At 37.6% G+C, this 21,183-nt stretch overlaps 1 protein-coding gene and 1 long non-coding RNA gene across 2 annotated transcripts in view; one reads left to right on the top strand and one right to left on the bottom strand.

Annotated features, from left to right (window-relative positions):
* Positions 1 to 21,183, bottom strand: part of LOC118566565 — a 115,302-nt gene that overhangs the window by 44,658 nt on the left and 49,461 nt on the right. Inside the window, exon 2 of the long non-coding RNA XR_004933117.1 lies at positions 17,301 to 17,364. This is a non-coding gene — a long non-coding RNA (uncharacterized LOC118566565). The remainder of the gene's footprint in view (positions 1 to 17,300; positions 17,365 to 21,183) is intronic.
* cacna1c (calcium channel, voltage-dependent, L type, alpha 1C subunit) overlaps positions 18,729 to 21,183 on the top strand; it is a 175,672-nt gene continuing 173,217 nt past the window's right edge. Inside the window, exon 1 of the mRNA XM_036148968.1 lies at positions 18,729 to 19,154. Coding sequence (XP_036004861.1) covers positions 18,937 to 19,154 — 218 coding nt within the window. The 5' untranslated portion in view covers positions 18,729 to 18,936. The remainder of the gene's footprint in view (positions 19,155 to 21,183) is intronic.

Genomic DNA, 21,183 nt, shown 5'->3' with positions numbered 1-21,183 from the left:
TAAAATAAAATATTTTTTTGTTTTTCATTCAGTGAGATTATGTGATTAAAACAAAAATGAATTTATTTGATAAATTTGTATACATCTTTCCCAGCTGTGCTGTTAGGTATGGAGGGTAACATAACTAATGTAGGATGCATTGACTTATCCTTTGCTGTTATATGACCAGTCAGTGCATTCATCCTTCATTTCAGTTCAACAACCCTACTGATTTGGTGCATAAGTACATCTTCCAGAAGATTCAGATTTACCTATTCAAGTAGTGTAATAATGTTCTCCTAAAAACTACACATTTTCATAGTCTTTAGGGAAATATATATTCATATGGGAACAGAAAGAGATCTGAAAAAAAAAGTCAAATGTAATGTGACACATGATGGAGTGCAACTTTAGAACTATTATAAGACTTTTGCTCAAGGTCAGTGAAGCCAAGAGCAGACCGGGACTAGAAGAAATATCACAGATTCAGGGCCTTGCAAATGTATTCACCCCCAAATCTTTGATATTCCCCTGGAGCAGCTTCAAATCCATCATCTTCAAAAGGAAAGCACATGGTACTACAACAAACCTGCCAAGAAAGGGCCACCCACCAAAATTCACAGACCGGACAAGGAGGGCATTAATCAGAGAGGCAGCACAGAGACAGAAGATAACCCTGAAGGAGTTGCAGAGGTCCACAGCCAAGTACCTGTCCGTAGGACCACAATAAGCCGTACACTACATACGGCTGGGCATTATGGAAGAGTGGCCAGAACAATAGGCATTATTTAGTGTTATAAATAAGAAGGCACATTTTGAGTTTGGCAAAAGGCATGTGAACTTTTCTGTCACCTTAAAACACCAGCAGGAGCAGGAACTAGGAAACTGGTCCCAGTCAAGGCAAAGAGGGATGTTACTTGAAAATCGCTGTTGAGAAGTAAAAAACATTCAAAATGTAGGAGCTGGCACAGTTTTGCCCGGAGAAATGGGCAAAAATCCCAGTGGCAAGATGTGGCGAGCTCATAGAGACTTATCCAAAGCCACTTCCAGCTGTAATTGCAGCAAAAGTAAGGAACACTTAGACATGTTCATGTCAGGGAAATGGTTCAAACGTTCAAATAATCCATTTTAATTTCAAGGTTGTGAGGCAACAAAACATGAAAAATGCCAAGGGGGATGAATACTTCTGCAAGCCACTGTATGAGGCTTAAATTAATTAGCGCTTTCTGTCAAAAACAACAGAACTGAGTCAATGTACTGATGAGTAACTGAGATTTGTTCAAAGTGTGTTCACTTTACAAGTTGCTTAATATGCTGCAGCAGAGTAATGATGAAAATCTTACAGCAGTATCAGGGCACTAAACCGGACCAAATCATGTGCAAATAAAGAGGAAACTAAAACACTAATATGAAATGAAAAAGACTAAACATGCATTTTTCATATATTTAAAGCTTAATTATACCTAAAATGTACTCAATGGTCCATTTTTTTTTCTTTCACATACACCATGTACAGTATATTACTCCTAAAAGGGCTCTGTACTCAGTTTTTATTTAAACAGAAGAATCTAGGTGACTGCAGGGAGTCTGTGGTCTTTCCTTCCTTTAGCAGTTATTACCATTGAAGCAAGTGTGTGTGTGTGTGTTTACAAGATGAATGAACTGAGCAACTGAGCGGGCAAAGGATAATTTGGTTGGCTGCCAAAAGGGTGGTGTTAGGAACCGATGTATGCATCCATCACTCTCTGAATTCTGTGAATCATTTTTGAAGCCAGACTACCGAATTGATTAAAATACAAGAAAGTCAACTGTGTATTATTTACCTCGTGTTCTTTCATTTTCTTGTTGACTTTATTCCTTTTAAAAGTCAATCTCAGCTTGATCATTGTAAAGAGGTTTGTGCTGTACATTTGGAATAAACACAGACACAAAGTGCTTCACACATAATGGACATTAGATGAAATACTGGAGGGAATGGGCCGAATGTAAACAAGATATTTGTGTTCAAGGTCCTTTATGATTCTGGGTTGTATGAAGGAGGCTAAAAGATCTGAAAAAACAACACATCACGCCACAATCTCAACAAGTTTTCCCCCAGTTTCTGTATAAAACACTCATTATTTGGGTTCTAACTTTGCAATGAGCCCAAAGCTGAAATACATGATCAAAGTTTCCTTAAGTACTTATTTTTTCTAAAATTCTATCATAGCAACATCCATCAACATAACTGCATATTGCAGGTATTCCTACTACAATACAGCCTAAATATTGTGTCTTTACATAATTATTCACACTTGTCCACCTACAAACACGAGGCGTCTGTCAGGATTCCCAGGGGTGTGATTATTTATACTTTTCCTATCACACCCCAATTCTGTTCATCCCTTGATCCTCATGTTATCATTGTTTAGTTTTCTGTTCAACATTTATGTTTATTATATATTCAGGTATTTATTAGACTGTTTCCTGTTAGTTATCGTTTGTTATGTCAGTAAGTCCTATTAGATCCTTATTTCAATCTTGCCTGTCTTTAGCTTGGTTCTGTTCTGTTTTTTATATTATTAGTGTATTCTGATAGATTTAGTTATTTTACAACCTCTATAATTTCTGTTCCTTCTGAGTTTAGTTAAGATTCTTCCCTTGCCTGGCCCATTATCTCATTCTCCATTTAGATTCTGTTCTTCTGCCACTCCTGCCAGTTCATTACCCCTCCTTTCCTGCAGCTGATTGTTTCACTCTGTTCACCTGTGCCCAATTATACACCCATTGTTTCCCTCTGTCTCTTCCCCCTTTAAGTTCTGCTCTCGCTGTCAGACACTTTGTTAGGTCCTCTGCCTTCATCCGTCATGCCAATCTGTCCTGGTCTCAACCCTGCTGTGTTCCTAGGTCCCCCGTGATCCTGTAAGGCTATATTATCGTAAAACCTGCTCTTAAATTCAATAAATCATCTTCAACTCATCATGCACCTCCCAAGCTCTTGTCTGTGCTTCGGCCCAGCTCCTGAAAACCTGACAGCTTCAACGTGTTTTAGATGGATATTATGTGATATACGTCCACAAAATAGCACTGTGAACCGGAGGGATTTTATTCTCAATTGTTTTATAAATAAGAATCTAAACGTGGAGTGCATTTGTATTCAACCCCCACCCCCCATAATCAGTGCCTTGTAGAACTACTTCTTGCTCCATTACCTTTTTCCATAAATTGAATAGGGTATTTTCACATAAAAAAAAAAAATAAATCAGCAAAATGTTAATGATTTTTGGCTTTTAAAAGTTGATTAGGACCGCTCATTGTAAAGGTAGTATGATGATAAAACAAATGACTTTATTTAAAAAAAATATTTTGATGCCAGAAATTTTCATTTATCATGGCAAAAATTATACATACAGCCCCACAAAGCTTTGGGTAAATGTCCCAAACTGCATTGAAGTCATGTAATTTCTGTGGGCATCAACATATTTCTGGTATATTTCTGGCTGGAATATATGAACACCTCTCATTGCTGATTGGGTGCAGTTGTGGTCCAGGGGTAAGGCACTTGACCCATAGTGCCTCAGTACTAGACATGACTGTCCTGGGTTCAACTCCTGGCCGGTGGACCTTTGCAGTATGTCTTACCGCTCTTTTTCAACCCTGTTTTCCTGTCAGCAACAGATAGTAAAAAAGAAAAAGAAAGAAACGTAGCTTATTTAAACTGGGCTAAGGATTCTATGACAGGTTTCTGTAGGGTGAAGGTCGGGAATGATGGTCTGTTTATTCTAAAAGCAGTTTTGACTTGTGTTTGTGTGAAAGTTTGTTGATTTAATTTTAAGTTGAATAATTTCTAGTTTTTCTTTCTTCTTCATTATTCTATAATTTCTTATAATGCACTAGTATCAGTGTCAAGCACAATGCTAGAACTGCTGTGCTTTACAGCCAATACAGCCCGACTTTCCTTTAAAGTTCTTGGCATAATGGCCAGACAGCTCAATCATTCTCTCATCATAAACCTTTTCCAACAACCTCTATGGATTGCCTATGTGGGTAGTTGCAAAGTTCACTTATGCCTGAAGGGTCGACTTCGGAGCAGGCTCTTCTCTCTCTTATCCCATGTTGATGTAACACTGGCTTCACTGTGGATCCGTGAAACCCATGTTTCAGTGCATTCTGGCTTAGGATAGCTTTGGTAGGAACTGTGTGGCTCCTAAACATTTGAAACAATTTAAAAAGCAATTTCTTTTCAATTCTACTAATCTAAAGGTATATTTTTCACCCTTGTATGGAAGATTTTTTACTGTTTGGATGCAAGCAAATATACTAAATTCTTGCTTTTAGAAGTCACTGAAGTCGTTTGCACTATAATCAGACCACCCTAAAAAGAAGAACATTTGAAAGGAAACATCAAAATCCCAAGATTATGTCAGTCATACTGATGATTAGCGTATGTAAACTTCTGACTGGCACTGTAACAGTTGGACACAAAAGCCCAGCAGAAAAGAGCGACAATATAAGTTACAGAATCAATTAATACAAATGGGGCTTTGTTTGAAGCTATTACTACGTGTCGTACGACTTACCTAAATATACGACTTACCTAAATATATTTACACGTGAAAAATCAGAGCCCACATTAGCAGCTTTGGTGTGAAGTTCTGCTTAAGGCGCAAATGAAAGAAGGTGCAATTTAAATCATCAGTCAAAGCAAACTAGATAAAAGTGTCTGCTGAATAGTTAATATATACATTAACAAGAGAGCCATGCACATTAGCTGTAGAAGTAGCAACGTATAAAGAGACTCCGGTACGCAGACGTCTCTATCTGGGTTACTCTTGCCTCACATCCCCTCCACACTGCAGATGAATATTAATAAGCAGTTATTAATATCTGCTGCCTGCATGAATGTGTGTATGTGTGAAGTCTACATGGAGGTACTACATGAACATGCCCCCTTCCTTGTGCTTCTCCTTGTCTTCCTCTTCCAGATTTATCCCTGTTCCTTTTCCCTCTTGTTTCCTCTTCCTCATGATAACCACAACTTCCTCACTCTGTTCAATCTGTTTTTTTTTTTACACCTTTAACCCTTGCATTCATCTGTTTTCAGCATCTTAGCCAAAGATGTTCAGGCATGGATGCTCTTAAAACTGCTGTACTTCTAATATCACGTATCAAATAAGATGTACTTTCTAATAAATTTTCATTTAATAGAAGCATGCATCATATCACATGTGATCATAATTGGGCATCCATCATATTGTGTATATTATAATTACAGTAATTAGCTGAAAGTGACCTGCAGTCTTACATTTTGGCTGTTCGTCTTTAAAGGATCAAAGTTTTATTGTGTTTATTTCAAACATCACATGTGGGTCAGCGATATGGAGACTAATCTGTTTTCCAAATACAATCCAGGAATCAAATTTAGCCCCCATGAAGTAGAGAATCATCAGTTGATTAAAGGTCTAATTTATCAAAAGTCAAATTGGTGTCTCTCCCTAAAATGCAAACTCAAAGGTTGTACACAGAATTTGTATTTCATTTCACCTGACCTAAATCCAAGGAAAAGGTTTGGAAGAGGAAAAATAGAGTAATGGGCCGACCGCGAGGCCCCTTTGGTCCGTCAGCTTGGCCTTCACCAAACCGCCTCAATAAACCCATTATAAGACTCCTTACTTTGGCCCCAAATCACATGGTTATATCGCCTTTCTCAAGGAACTTTATCAGTATCTCAGCAGCTGCAGTTTCCACCTGTGACTTTGGCGTTGGGGAATATGTTGGCACTGCTATTGTTTTGGCCAGGAAGGTTATAAAGCTTACAGAAACCAAAATATTCAACTGAACTATGAAAAAAGGTGATCAATCTTTTGATTGTGATTTGTTTTCTTCTTTGTTTCTGAGTTTCTTATTCTGTCCAAGATTATATTCTAAAACAGGCTTAGATAGCTCACACACATCATGAAGGAGAGACCACCCCGCCCTGAGGATTTTAGCCTCATAACAATAAACAGCTATGAAGAAGAAAAGATCAACGATATTTTTCAGACTACTGATGTTCAAAAGAGTTTTAATGTAGATTTATCATAATAAAATTTGACTTGCATTGAAAGGCATCTACATGAAAAATGTTCTGTACATAATATCTATTCAGACAATCTTTTCTGCATCTTTTTCCAGGAAAAGGACTATTTTAGAGTTTAGAATCATGGTAAAGGTCCCATGGGGAAATGTGAGCCAAAAGTCAGATTTCTGGTGTCCCTAACAGTACAAGTCTCACAAGGTCTCACGGCTGCACCGCTGTCTGCTTTAATTTACTTGAACAAATGCAAATTTATGAAATTGCAGAGATTGAGAGATAATTACTTGTTCTCAGAGGTCAAAATTACGAACTGTTGCTGATATGTGCATATTTTAAATAAGTTGAACTGCTCATTTTAGTTATAGTTCATCCTTTGTTAATGACACATTCTGAGACAAATTTGAAATTCCATCATCCTACCTAAAAGAACGAATGTCCTGTACCCCAGAGAGGTGATGTATTTAAACCAGTTTCCACTTGACTTGTGAGACTTTCAAACCTCAGAGGCAAAAAACTAAACAAAAAGGTTGTGTTTCTATCATGGAGGTCAAACTCAAAAACTCAACATTTTTAACTACAAAAGATAGTTTTAATAAATATATGTATAGTTTGATTTGCACCATGCCATAATAAAAAATAAGTATCTTAAAACATTTCTCACTTGATCATGTCATATATCATATTTCAGGCTTTCCACGAAGACTTACTTGACTTTGCCTAATTAAATATTAAACAACCTACAGGGCCTTATCTACAGCTGGTACTCAGCATTCAGGAGAATTTCTATGACATGGTTCTAGTGCAATCATTTTCACTTAAACAAGGATCAATGACAATGTCATAGTTTATGTGGGGACTTCCAAGAACAGTAAATATTACTGGAGAATTTTTTAACATATGCATATATTAATAACTTGTCGTCTTTCCATTTCCCAGCATGATCGTTGCTTGTTTAAATTACAGATATTTGAGATCAACCTTGCATAAATTTTTAGGTGCACAAATAATCGTTTGCTGAAAATTTTGTTAAAGAAAAAATGTCTTTATCAGATTTTTACCCCACTATATGAATGCTTAATTTGATTTATCCATCTTTAACAACAAAGGTGCCAATGGTTGGAAAATGGCTGGTTTGACTAATACTTCTAAAAATATATATATATTATATATATATATATATATATAAAATGGCATCATTGTCCATTTCAATCTATTCCCAGGCTCCCGTATCACTGAATCCGAATGATGCATAAAGAAGAGTGAAAATTATCTTTTTTACACCAGCATACTATCTTAAGAGGACTTTCAAATCCATAACTCTTGATCTCACTGTTCTTTTTTTAGCTTAGTTCTTCAAAATCATGCGATTTGCAATCTCCTGGGAGTACAAAGAACACCAGTCAAGTCTTCAGAGCCAGCATTGACAGTTTGAGGTCTGCACAACTAAAAATGTCCACATGACTGTGAATGATGTGACGTTGAATATGGAGTGTGACTTTATATTAAATGCACTTAGTCCCCTGGCATTATGTCATCAACTACTATATGTGGAGAATTTACATGCACAATAATGTTTATAATTTACTGATTTGTGTTAAATTTTTGACAACATAATTTCTACATCCACTTACTTAAGTAAATGCATTTGAAATGAAGTACATTTGACATTCTGACCAGTAAATAGTCTTCGAATGGTGATGATTCTTCACAATATTCAAACATAAGTGGATACAGACAAATCATTTTCAGTGTCTTTTATCAGCATCGTAAGACTTTACTTCTCATGTTGTGTGGCTCGCCCTGTATTGTTATTCACAAAACAAAAAAAATTAGGAAATGCAAAAGTGTTGGAGTCTGGTCTTCCATAGGTGTATGTGCTTACCAAACCAAAAAATAAAATAAAAAAAATAGCTTGCACGAAGAAAGAAAAAGAGGTAAATGAGGGTCTCCTTCACAGATGTAGTCGCAAGCTGTGAATTACAATAGAGTTACAGTCCCTTGTATGAGTGTTCATAAACCCTAAATATTTCCACATTGTCTGAAGTCACATGTAAACATTTTTATGCCTTTTATTGGGATTGCATCAGATGGACCAAAACATGGTTTTCAAAATCTATTACAGAATTAAAAAAATCTTAAAACTGTGGGGTGCATTTGTTTTCAGCCTCATTTACTATCCCCCTGATAGCTTGTGGCCTCTACTTCAATCATTCTCGGAAATATACTCATTTGGCTGAAACCAGGGAAACTGTCAGGTGAGACATTCAAGGTCGAAGTTAGTGATGAAGGAGGAGAGGAATCAAGAGAGAGGTGGTAGACGTGGTTTCTTGACTCTGCTCATGCATAGTGCTTCAATACTTTTCATTGTGATTCAGACAGGTGCAGTTCATTTTAAGGATGACGTTTTAGTGCGTATTCAGACTGGAACAGGGAAACCGGGAGCTGAGGTGTGTTGCTATGGCCGTGTTTTTCTTCATGTTTGTATTTTGGGGCGTAAGTTGTGAGTCAGACCCAGATTTAGAAGCTGGTACATGAAATAAATAAAGAGAGAACACACACAGGTAGATTATCAGAGTTTAGTCCGTGAATCCACCTGGATGGTCTCTGCTTCAGAGACGTTCCAGGTTGTCTCTGGAGGTTTGACCGATCTGAGCGTCTCTTTCTTTCTCTCGCTAAGTCACTGATGCACCTGAAAACGGATCTTGCGTGTAACTTTACTGCCATTTTATTCAAATTATGTTCTAATTTTATTTTCATAACTTTTGTTATGATGGTTGTGTTATTGTAACTGTAACTGCAATCTTTTTGTGTGTGTGTGTTCTGGTGATTTCAGCATGATTATAATATGGCTATAAACGTTTTTTTGAAGACTGGGGTGCGTCAAACCAGTTGCGACACCGGTGGGGGTGAGCGGCTAAAAAAGTTTAGGAACTGCTGCTTTAGACTGACAGGCTGGACATGGGAAGCATCACTTAGAAAAAAAACAAGTGGCCCATGCTTATGCTGGAGGAGTAGTAAAGAGCTACACCTCAGGATTAAGAATTTGTCTACAGGATAACTTTTGGTCGGGTTTTGTACAAATCAGGTCATTATGTAAGAGTGGTGAGAAGATGTGTTTTGTTGAAAGAAAGTCATAAGAAAATTTCCACAAGGCATGTGATTTAAAGGACAGGGAAGCAACTAAATTGACTTTTGCTCGAGGCTGCAAAATACTAAATACTAAAGTGAAGATCTATCCTTCAATGGAGAACAAACAGCCAGAACTGCAAGGAATGATTTAGCTCAAAGCATTTTTATGTGTTAGATTGGCCTAGTCAAGCTTGAAACCAAATCCATTTGAGAATCTGTCTCTTGACTAGAAAACTAATGTTCAAAGATGCTCTCCATCGAATCTGACTGAGTTTGAACTATTTTCTGAAAGAAAAGGCCAGAAAATTCAATCTCTATAGCTACAGTAGCTATGAAAGACATACACCAAAATGACTGTAATTGCAGTAAAACCTGGTTCTAGGTTCTTTAGGTGTTCTAAATACAATTATACATGCTCAAATATATTTGTAAAGAAAAAGAAAAATGTGTTCTTTTTCTTAGATTTCGCAATTACTTGCTGCTTTTTGTTGGTCAATGATAAAATCGCAATGAAAATACACAAAGGTCTGTGTTTGTAAAGTGACAAAATGTGAAAAGGTCTGAGAAGCATAAATACTTACCGAGGTAAGTATTTATGCAAGGTACTTTAGTTGTGTACAATATAGCAATGGCAGTAAGCATGTGTCAAACTATGTTAAAAGTTATATCAAATATAGCCCATACATCTATTTTTTTTTTATTTCCTTTGAGGATGAGACTGAGAAAGGAATCGGTCTTGTGATTCAAAATGCTAAGGGGCTGGCTTAGTTTTTTTAGCTCTAGAAATGGCTGATAGGAAGGAGGGAGAAAATCATTTCCAGCTATTTCAAAATTACCAATAGGGAAGTGATAAGAGAACGAGAGAGGTTGCAAAGCAGGGGAAAACTGAGAAACAAGGAGGGATAGATTGATGGAAGAAGGTAGGAAGACTGAAAATGAACTGGTGTGCTGCAAGAGAGTTAATGGAGGGAGTGACAGCTGTATAAACTGGGGATAAAAGAGGGTGACAAAGGAGAGACGCAGGGTTAGGTAGAGGGAAGGGTAAGTAGGATAAACGTGTAGGACAGTGCAATATAAAGAGATCTAGAAGAAGCAGGGAGGATGAATTATTTTGCACTGAAGATGATTAAAAGAAGTGGAAGCCATAGAAATAGAGGTACAGTGCAAAAGGAGGTCATCTTTTAAAGGAAACGGTAATTTAGCTGGGCTGGCAAACGACTGCACTGAACTAGAAAGAAGGCCATTGGTGAAGCCCAGTTTCCTGAACCCCTTTCTACTCATCAAAGTGGCCGTAAAATAAACCAGCACGCATTTGCAGGTGTACCTCCCACATTAATTAGTGTGTGATCAGGTGTCATCATCAGTTAATTGAATGATAACTACATCTTAACTGTCCACCCAGGCAGAGCCACGTTGGAATAAATGCAGCGGGAGGAGAAGCAGATGGAGAGAAAGAGTTTGAACATATCAGACAGGTGAACAGGGTAGAACACGTGAACAATGGAGGACACAAAGAGGAGATGATGTAGGAGACTTATTTATCGACTGGTCTTCCTCTTTGTACGTTATCTGGTTGAGCCAATTAAAAAGGCAGGGCAGTGGAAGACTTTTAAAGCTCTTTGTTCCGCTAATGCTGCAATTTGCGGAGAAATTGCATTCTTACTGGTGACCAATATTAGGCTGAACAATCAGTACAATGCTGATGCTGAAAATGACGTTTCGAGGCAGAGTGCTTAGAGCTGCGGTGATAGCATCTGTCTCTGGTCTTTATCATTAAGTAGATAACAGCTCTACTGACTTTAGCTTGTATCACAGCTCATTACAGCCCGCAGATCAGCTCTCACTGAAGTTCAGCTCAGTAAGGTTCACTTCTGGTTCAGCTACAGTGAACGCTGACAGTCTTCACAGTCTATGCACTGATAAAAAGAAATAAGATTCTGATGAAACGTCTTGCTAGTGTTTTTGATGAAAGAATAAAAACCCTTTTAACGCTTCTGCAATCAAGGAAGTAGCCTCCACACATTTAACTCAGTTACAGTCGATTATTATACAGTCTACATCAATTTGCCACAACATTAAAACTACTGACAGGTGAAATGAGTAACACTGATTATTTCATTATTTTGGCACCTTTGAAGTTGTAGGAGAGTCTGTTCCCAAAGCTTAAATTCATTGTGTGCTTATAGTTCAGCTGAATGCTAAAAGAAATTGAGTGTTTTGTAAAAAATTTGAGCCAAAGACTTATTTTGCACGAAAAACTTAAAATGATCAAAACTTGCTCTTGAAACTTCAAATGATATTCCTTATCAAAGGGAATAGTTACTTTAAAGTAAAAAAAAAAAAAAAAGGTTTACAGTTGGCACATTGATATATTTGTCACTGGATTCACAGTCGTTGAAGACCCTTTATTGAGTTTTATTCCTCCCAAAAATCCAAGTTAACATATCAATCAACATTTAGAACAAATAAAAGCTGCTAGTTGGGGTTGTTACACATATAAGCCACCAAACAAGAGGTTGATAGAGCTGCAAAGGCGTGCTTATGTAGGGTTAGGTAGCATTTGGGTTTTGTGGATGGGAAGTGGTAATAACAGGCTGTCAATGAGACAAACCAGCTGTGGGACTCGAGGCAGAAACAAACCGGGAGAAAGTTCAACGAGACCGAACAGACTCTGGACTACAGCCATGTTAGTTAGCTGTGGTCAGCAGCTAGAAACCTGCAGCTTGGTTTGGTCTTCTCGGCGGCAATATGACAGAACGGTTTTGTAAAAGATACTAATGTGTGTATTAGGTGTATATCTGTGAGAAGAGTTAGGCTGGGTTACACAGTTATGCAGCAAGTGTCACAAATGGACTATACTGGCATAAGTATTTCATCACTCATGCAAAATCATTGAATTCAGGTGGTGCCACAGGGGTAGAAATCAGTTACCATGCTGTATGCAGACTGCAAACATTTGTAAAGGAATAGGTCACTCTCAGTTGCTCAGTCAATTCCAGCATAGTGCCATGGCAGGATGTCACCTGTGCAAGAAGTCCAGTTGTGAAACATCCTTACTGGAAAATATTATGCAGTCAATTGTTAGTGGTATCATAACAAACTACATGTTTGAAAATGACAGCAGCTCAGCCACAAAGTGGAAGGCCAAGTAAAATCATGGCAGATGCTAATGTGCATAGTGCTTACATTAAGTGCTTACATCCACGCCTTGTATCAGCAACTGCAAAGTGTCGGATGCAGTGGTGTAAAATACACACCCAGTGGGCTCAAGAACAGTTGATATGTGTTCTCTAGTAGATTTTGTTTCCGCCCTGGTCTCAAGAACCACAGTTCACCTCATTTTAAATATTTCTCTGCTTTAACACAGCTGATTCAGATGGCTGTTCAGCAGCCGCCTGTTAACCAGCAATGAGTTGAAAACAGGTTTGCTGAAGCAGGGACACATCCTAAACATGTAGGGCAGTGTGCCTTGAGGACCAGGGTTGAAACAGACTGCTCTAGAGTGACAACTCATGCCTCTCGGTTAGGCAAGCCGATGAATGAGTCTGGGTTTGGCAGTTGCCGGGAAAACAGCCTTTGGCTGACTGCATTGTGTCAAATGACATTTGGTGCAGAGGGGAGTAAATACTTTTGAGAAAACAGTCCACATCTGTGTATTGCTATAAATATTGAAAGCTATTATTGGAGAAAGGAAACTGACTTTGTCTCAGCCTGATCAATGTGCATGTACATTTGTCCATAATAATTGAAGCTATTATCAGATAGCCTTCCCTAAAAAAACAAAAGTCTTGATTTTCTTAAAAGAGAGCATCATCTCATAAATTGTTCTTTGTCATGAATCAAGAGTGTTTTTCTCTTATTTGGGAAATGAAAGATCACATGGATGGTCTGACCGCATTAGAGACATAGTTTGATGACAAATATTGAAGATACTTGTCTGACACCTTTCACCTGCTTTGTTGAATATTGGAAGTCAAATATAATAATGCAATGCAGGTGTTGGGGGGTTGTTTTGTTTTTGCATATGTACAAGTGTGTGACATTTACCTTTGGTCAAGGTAGTAATAAATAAAATGGCTTATAGTCCCATAAAAGTCCCATATAACAAGAAATGTTCAGAAACACTATTGTACTATTTTTTGACATGTTCTAGTTGACTTAAATATAAGAAAACCCAGGATTTTGTACAATATTGGGTTAGAGTTATGTACTCAGTAGTTTATTTGTCTTGTTTCATTTAGACTTGGACATATTTTCACAGGGGAACCTTGGATTTATTCCACAATGTAGCTTTTTCATTGCTTCATTCTGGACTTGTTTCTCTGACTTTGTTCAGTTAGATTTTCAAGAATTGATCCAACCCCATCTCGCTCTTTGTTCTTCTACCTTTTGAACTTGCTTTGCTCCAGATTTTCCTTCTGACAAAGAAAGATTGATATTTCTAAACCGCAGTATGTTTTGCCACACAACATAGTTGCAGGGAAACTTGGGGGCGAAACACACAAGACTAAACAGAGACCCAAAAAGGCAGGGCAGTTTCTTACGGTGTTATGACTCTCACAGCTCACACACAAATGCTCAGAAGCACATCTTCTCTCTGAGGTGAGCTCTCTGGGAGAGAGGTGAGCAGTGAGAGATAAACTGATCAGGCACAAGTCAATATACTGGAAGTGATTATGTGACAGTGTGTGTTTGTGTAAAGGTGTGTTTGTCAGAGATAGCACGCTGAGAGAGACGTTGGTGTTCAACAGCAGCCAGGAGGAAGACGTTAAGACAAACTAGTCAAAGGTGAAGTGAAAGAGAAACATACAGAGGAAAAAAGGAATAACTTGAGAATACACACTTTTTGTGGATTTACTAGTAAACAACTGAAAAATGCAAAGTGTCTTAAAAGATGCCAAATGTCGCATGAGTTAATTTGGTTTCACTACATTATTCAAAACACACTTCATTCTTGTGTTGTTTTCTCAGTGCATTTCATTCAAAGACACCTTTAGGGCACTGCAGCTTCAACACTGCAATGAAAACAATAAACCATATTTATTTAGCATTGGTCAAAACAACTATTACATCACACTCAAACAGAGTCAATGCTCAAAGTAAACCACTGCTTTTATTGTTGTAAATCATTGTCAAATTCTAAAATTGGTGGGGGGGGGGGGTGTCGTGTATTTTCTTGTGGTGTACATGAAAATAACCCTAGGGTAAACTTCATCAGTCGGAAGTGTCAGACTGCTTTTCCCATTCATTTTACCATTAAGGTGTTGGCATTGGCATGTCTTCTTATACGTATAAAGCAAGAAGCCCTTAAGATTTTTTCAGATCAGTGATGACTAACAGGGAAACTTAAGTATCATTTATAGCCTTCTTCACACGAGCAAGTATGCTTTTTAAAGTAATATGCAGCGTAAGAATCTCTGCTCTCATCTTATGCCTCTGATAATTGACTTCATGAAGTTTGGTATCAAACTATAAAGCATGAAGCCCTTTTTAGACCAGTGATGACTAATTGCTCCAACACAGCTGATCCAAACACCTGGTTTACCCTTATTTTGGTGTAATGACTCATTTATTTTAACCAGGAGAGTGAAACCTATAAAACATACAGAACACTAGCCTTCAAGAACCATTTGGACACATACACAATCACCCAGTGTGATTTCTCACAAGGCTCAGCAGTGAAGTGAGAGGAAATTTCAATTATCCACTAACGGTACTTACCTTAAAGTATGGAGTTATAGTAAAAAGCCAATTCTGATTAGAATATATAGGTTTGTTCTTGATGTTATTAGTTTTCGACTAACTGATTCATTTTGTTTAATTAAAAAGACATACTGGAATCTGAGGCCTTCTACAGGTTAAGTTTGTGTAATGTATGATTGTTATCGCCATGGTAAAAGTTTAAATACAAAAGAGATTTTTTTTTACCTAACAACTATTTGTTTGTAGAGTAGATTTGTAGATTTGTTTATAAACACATAGCTGAAAACATTAATTTAAGCTCTCATAATGATGCTGTTTAGCCAGCAAACATTTTTCTGGTTATTGCTTAAAAGCTAAATCTCTCATCATGGTTTCTTGAAATACTTGATATAAGTGGTCAGTTATTGTCAAGTTATACAGAGTATTTTTTGTGTGTGTCCTGTCCTGGTAGTGGCTCTGATTGCCTTATACTGTAGTTATGCGGCACAAAAGCGAAAATTAATTATAATAAGATTATAATAAATTATAAAGACATGATAAAAACAAAACTATGCAGAAAACAGTTTTTTATCCAGGTACATTTTAATGAACACCTGCACGGTTAGTGTTTGTGTTAGAAGTAAATACAGGAAAATATGTAGCGATGTAACTCTGAATATGACTTGATCGTGGCACCATTGGAGGGTATGAAACACCGTGGCTTTGAACCATTCAGGCTTAGATGTTGGTAGAAAAAAGGGGATGGGGAATAACTGTCTTTAATCTGGCTAAGTATACTGTATGGATAATCCTCTCTGTCTCACTTTTATTCTGTCTTATTCCTCCCATTTCTACCATTAAAAACTGTGTAATCTTAGAAAGATTATTGTTGCTCACTGCTCATCCCTTTTATTGTTTATTCCCCCACCATGGATTGTTGTGTAAAGTCGTGATCTCTTTGTATTTCTCCCAGGACATCTTTAACTTTGGAAATAAATGGAAACATGCTTAATGAGATTTCAAAAAAAAAAAAAAAGGAAAACCACAGCTGCAGAACTGTTACACTGGTAGCACAAAGCTTTATATGAGGAAATCGATGCCAGGTTTAGTAGAATACAATTCCCGTCTTTTAGGTCGAGGCCTTAATTACTTTTTCGTAACATCCTAAAATGAAAACACAACGTGAATGTAGTGTGTGTATCTTTAGTTATTATTGTTACAAAAAGGATGTAGGTGGACACCTGAGTTCCATTCTCATTGTATGTTTGTAGGTGGTGATTTACACAACCAAATTACCATAACCCTAAATGAAAACATATCAGTAAACACACAGACCAATATTGAGAACAATTAAGGAAATCACAATTCTTCTATTTTTCTACTTTCCCCATATATCGCACCTCATTTAGCCATTTAGGATCTCAAAAGTGTACACACCTCTGTCAGTGTTTGTGATGTAAAACAATTACAAAATAGGGCCTTTTCCAGGACCTCAAAAGGTCACAGCAAGTTTCCTTACAGGGATTACACTTTCCCAGGCTTTACTTTCGCAGGAAAAAGTTCCCAGTATGAGGGGTAGGACTTTTCAAGAATCCTGGAGCTTTGTTCAATGGTTGTTCAATGGTTTGTGTGCAGCAAGACAAACTGTCTGCCACAAGGGGTTGTAGGGAGCAGTAAGTAGATGACGAGTTTACAAACATATCGATTTTATACCCTTAAGTTATCATAAAGTATTTTTAAAATATTTTAAGGCAAGAAAGTACACCTCCAAACTTCACCTGTGCAATCAGTTCATCGAAGTTATGAGCCAATTTTTAATCTGTTTTCAGACTTGTCCGCAGGGGCAGAAACCCGTTTACAGGCTGGTCTCGCCGGAGAAGCTGCAATGAGAATCCCTGTCGGTGTAGCGTTTAGTTGGCCAGACAGTGTGTGATTTCCTTTGTCAACAGATAATACATTTCCCTAAGACTGACTTTTCATGTAAACCTATTTTGGTGAACTGTGAACCCTTACTGTTTACAAACCATGAACCACGTCCGAAGGAAAATAGAAGAGATATGACACTTCAGCTTTCTTGACGCAAATGGGCGTGCTGTATTTAATTGAGGCTATTTGTAATTTTACACGCACTGAAAGTTTTGTTTCTGCACCGGCTGATCGGACCACTGTGTGTGTGTGTGTGTGTGTGTGTGTGTGTGTGTGTGTGTGTGCGCGCGCGCGTGCATGTGTGTGTGTGCAGAACAATGCAGCCTCTCTGATTTTTTTTCCATGGCAGCAGTAGAGAAAGCAAAGTCAAATGTGCACAGTGGGTATATTCTATAAACTCTAAAAATACTTTCACTGCGATCAAAAGTCCACTCGGTATTGTACTTAAAAATCCCTCTTCTCATCCTTTCCATGGCTGAGACAAAACCAGGCTCACTAAAGCTCTAAATTTTAAATCCATGACACAAACCTTGGGGCAAACTGATCACGGTATCATCTCCCTTCTCCGCTTCTGTCCCCCACCACTGTGGTCCCTGTGCAAGCAGAGATAAAATGTGCTTTATTTTTATTTATTTATTTACACCTAATACATTTGTTGGTATTCCAGTTGAATTGTTTGTCATATGAAAAACTTTTAAAATGTTTATCACATAAACTTGGCATTCTAACAGAGATGTTGAACTTCTGAGAAGCAGCTGTCAGCATTTGTGTAAACTGTTCTCATTTCACATGACACCTTAAAGGGAGAATATCAGCTTTTATTCTTAAGACAAAGGTTAGCAGTCCAAGACGCACAGAACAGTAAAGAAAATGCTTTGTTCGAGCTATTGTTGTTGAGTTAAACAAGCAATCTGTTGTGTTTTACTCTTGTTGATAGTGTATCTACGCACCGAAAGGACAATGTTGTGATAATAGAAAAGCCTGCCTATGAGAATATGTTGTAGTGTCTGATTTGGATGGCTGTTAAAATTGATGCCTCCTCTTTTAAATACAAACTGACCTAAGGATATCAATAAAGAAAACAAAATGACCTAACATGAGATTATTAAAGCACTTCACCACAGAAATAAACATTTAAGTAATGCAGAAAAAAAATGGTTAACACATTATTTGCACTTACATCTTGTGCATCTGATCCACTTTGCTTCCAGTGAGACGTTTGTGTTTGAAACTTCTGTTTAGACTGATTACATCAGTGATGCACTCAAGGACATTTGGTGGGAAAAATTATGATATAAAGTCAGATATTTAACATTCAACATAGAAAGTATTGATGAAAATGGAAATTTTCATCAATAATTTTTAATAATTTTTTAATCTGATAATAATTTTTTGTTAAGAGAAGTAACGTGTAGCCTTTTAACTTTCAAGACAGTGAATTTCCCATTTTATGAAGTTGAATTAGGGAGAGGATTTAGACACGGACAGAGCAAATTTGTTTATTCTAAAGCTGAGAAAGTGAGGAAATGTTTCACTACACATCTGAAACCATTGTTTCAGACCGCGGGGACATTAAAACTGCCATGGTTATGCTTCGTTTTGTTTTCTTTACAATTCAGCATGATGAAAACTTGGATGAATGGTTAAGAGCTAAACAGGGTATAATTAGCTGTGCTGTACTAGCCGTACTCTTGAGAGGACATGTGCATGTGGCCTGTTCTTCAAGGACAGTAAAATATGCAGGATTCAGTAACAGCTGAGACCCTTGCAGCATTTGAATTAACCTACCAAAGTAGAAAATTAGAACAACTTTAAGAAACCATGTGTAATCTCTTTAATCAATAAGGTACCAGCTGGTTACTCAGGGAAGTGATCTACTGATTAACTGATAATGAAAGTGTATAATTTTCTAACTTGATCTTTTCCTTTTTCCTCTATTTTTCTCCATTGCAGGCTCCGACTACTCTCCCCCTCCACTTCCTCGGCCTCCTCCCGTTGGCCTGACGAATGAGCACAGAGGTGGCGGTAGCCATGGCGACCACAGTGGCGGGGGAGGAGGGGTCAACCGTGGGGTGGGTGTGGTTGGCCTCGCACCGGAGCACATTCCCACCCCGGGAGCGGCCCTGAGCTGGCAGGCGGCCATTGATGCTGCGCGGCAGGCGAAGATGATGGGCAACGCTGCATCAGGCGGAGGGGCGGGACTTGGGTCGGGTGGGGGCGGCCCCATATCTACAGCCAGCTCCACGCAAAGGAAGAGACAACACTATGCTTCTAAACCCAAGAAACAAACCACAACGACAGCCACAAGGCCACCACGGGCCCTGCTATGTCTCACACTCAAGAACCCCATCCGCCGGGCGTGCATCAGCATCGTAGAGTGGAAGTATCCTTTAACCAACCATCAATAATAGATTATTTCTAATCTCTGTTCTGAATGTTGCTCTACAAAGCCTTTTTTACCCATTAATTGCTGAGAGGCATGGTCATCCCAAAACACAGGACTGGTTCTGTTTAGCTGAGTAGCCTGAAGGACACTGAAAACAAAAAAAACAAAAAATCAAAAAGATATTTTTGTGTATTTACTTTTTTCTCATTCATTATTCATAAAGGAAATATTTCAAGTTCAGAATGAGTTTTCTCTCCAGATTTGTTGTACTGAGTTGCAAATGAATCAACCTCATATTTACAAGAAGAATGGAAGTTTTACTTTGTAAGATATCAGGGCACTAGCAGTGCTCAAAATCTTTTTACCTCACTGAATAAATTTAAAGGATTTAAAACGTAAATACAAGCATTAATAGTGAAGGAAATTGAATAAAAAACCTAGCATCACTAAATCATACTAAAAGGAGATGTGATTGTTTTTGAAGATTTCACCATAGTAAAGAACTTTTCACAATAATCACTAAACAAATATAAAGTAACCTAATAAAGTAAATTACAGTCATGGATATTTATACAACATTTTTCTCAGATGACATTAGTAAAGTGCTTCACAGCCAAACAAAGAATAAAACAAGTAAAGCTATTAGAATTAACATTATGAAATGAATTAAAGTAGCACAGAAGTGGACCGAATGAATACATTAAATCAAAAGAAAACTGAATGATATGCAAGAAACATACAAACATATATGTGTTAATAATTACTTTATTTAAAAGGGTAATGTTTGTGATCCTCAGACGGCGTACCTTTTAATTAAGAGCACCAAAGAGACTGCCAGTGTAATTCCAGTCGAACAGCTGAACAAATTTTTTTTTTTAAATCTTAACATTTCACATCCACCTAACCCTGCAAAAGCTTTCATATCTTTTAAACTTCTTTCAGATTTGCCACGTTACAGCAAACAATTAGTAGGATTTTATTTTATGGGATAATGCAAAGTACTGCATGCTGTATTTGTAAATGGGAGGGGAGAAAGTACATATGTATTACTTTTTTGTAAACACTAAAAATCTAACAAGTTTGGCATGTATTTATATTCAGTCCCTGAGTCAATACTTGTAGAAGACTATTTTGCTGCAGTTATAGTTGCAAGTGGTTTTGGGCTACATTGTTATCAGCTTTGCACATCTAGAGACTGAAAGTTTAGCACCAGTGCTCTAAGAAAATCAGCTAAAGCTCCGCCATATGCTAATGTAAAAAATCTGTGAATCAAATTTTTAAGGTTTGCAGCAGATTCATGATTGAATATAGGTCCAGACCTTTAGCCATTCTGAGACATGGATATGCTAAACCATTCAAGAGCAGCTTTGGTTGGGTGTTTGAAGTTTTTCTACTAGTATTACCCATCACCCCAGTATTCCCACAGCATGATGCTGCCTTTGCCATTTTCCAAATGAGGATGACCTTGAGTATGGTGCATTCAAGGTCATATGCAGAGTTTGCTTTCTACCACAGATAGTATTTTTTCATGTTTTGCAAGTTTACTTTCATACTCATCTCTGCATAATAAATATTCTCCTTTTATAGTATGTCCACGACATGAATTTAACGAACTTTAAACCTCTGATGTCTTTCTTTCAACAAGGGTTTTCTTCAAGCTATAATAGCCTGAATTTGTAGAAGTATGTGACAGGCATTTGCCCTGTCAAGTTTTCACACCTGAGCTGTAAATTTCTATGGCTCCTCATGAGTTAGCATGGGTCTTTTGGCTGATTGTCTAAACACAGCTTTCCAGCCTTACCCTGCATTAAACCTTTACGTTACTCTGTCCCGGAGGTGTCTGCTGGGTTACTTTATCACTGTGAAACTGTTTGCTCACTGCTTTCGACTTTTGCAGGTGATTGTTAGCAAGGAATTTTTTTAGAGGTGTCAAATTAAAGTGGTGCACAATTCATGCCACACTTTTCAGATTTTTATCATTAGAAGAATTGGAAACCATGTATTATTTCCCCTCAACTTTACAGTT

The sequence above is a fragment of the Fundulus heteroclitus genome, chromosome 17, assembly GCF_011125445.2.
Source record: "Fundulus heteroclitus isolate FHET01 chromosome 17, MU-UCD_Fhet_4.1, whole genome shotgun sequence".
Taxonomy (NCBI): Eukaryota; Metazoa; Chordata; class Actinopteri; order Cyprinodontiformes; family Fundulidae; genus Fundulus; species Fundulus heteroclitus.
Note: the sequence above shows the minus strand (reverse complement) of the source record. Positions and strands in the feature narration are given on the sequence as shown.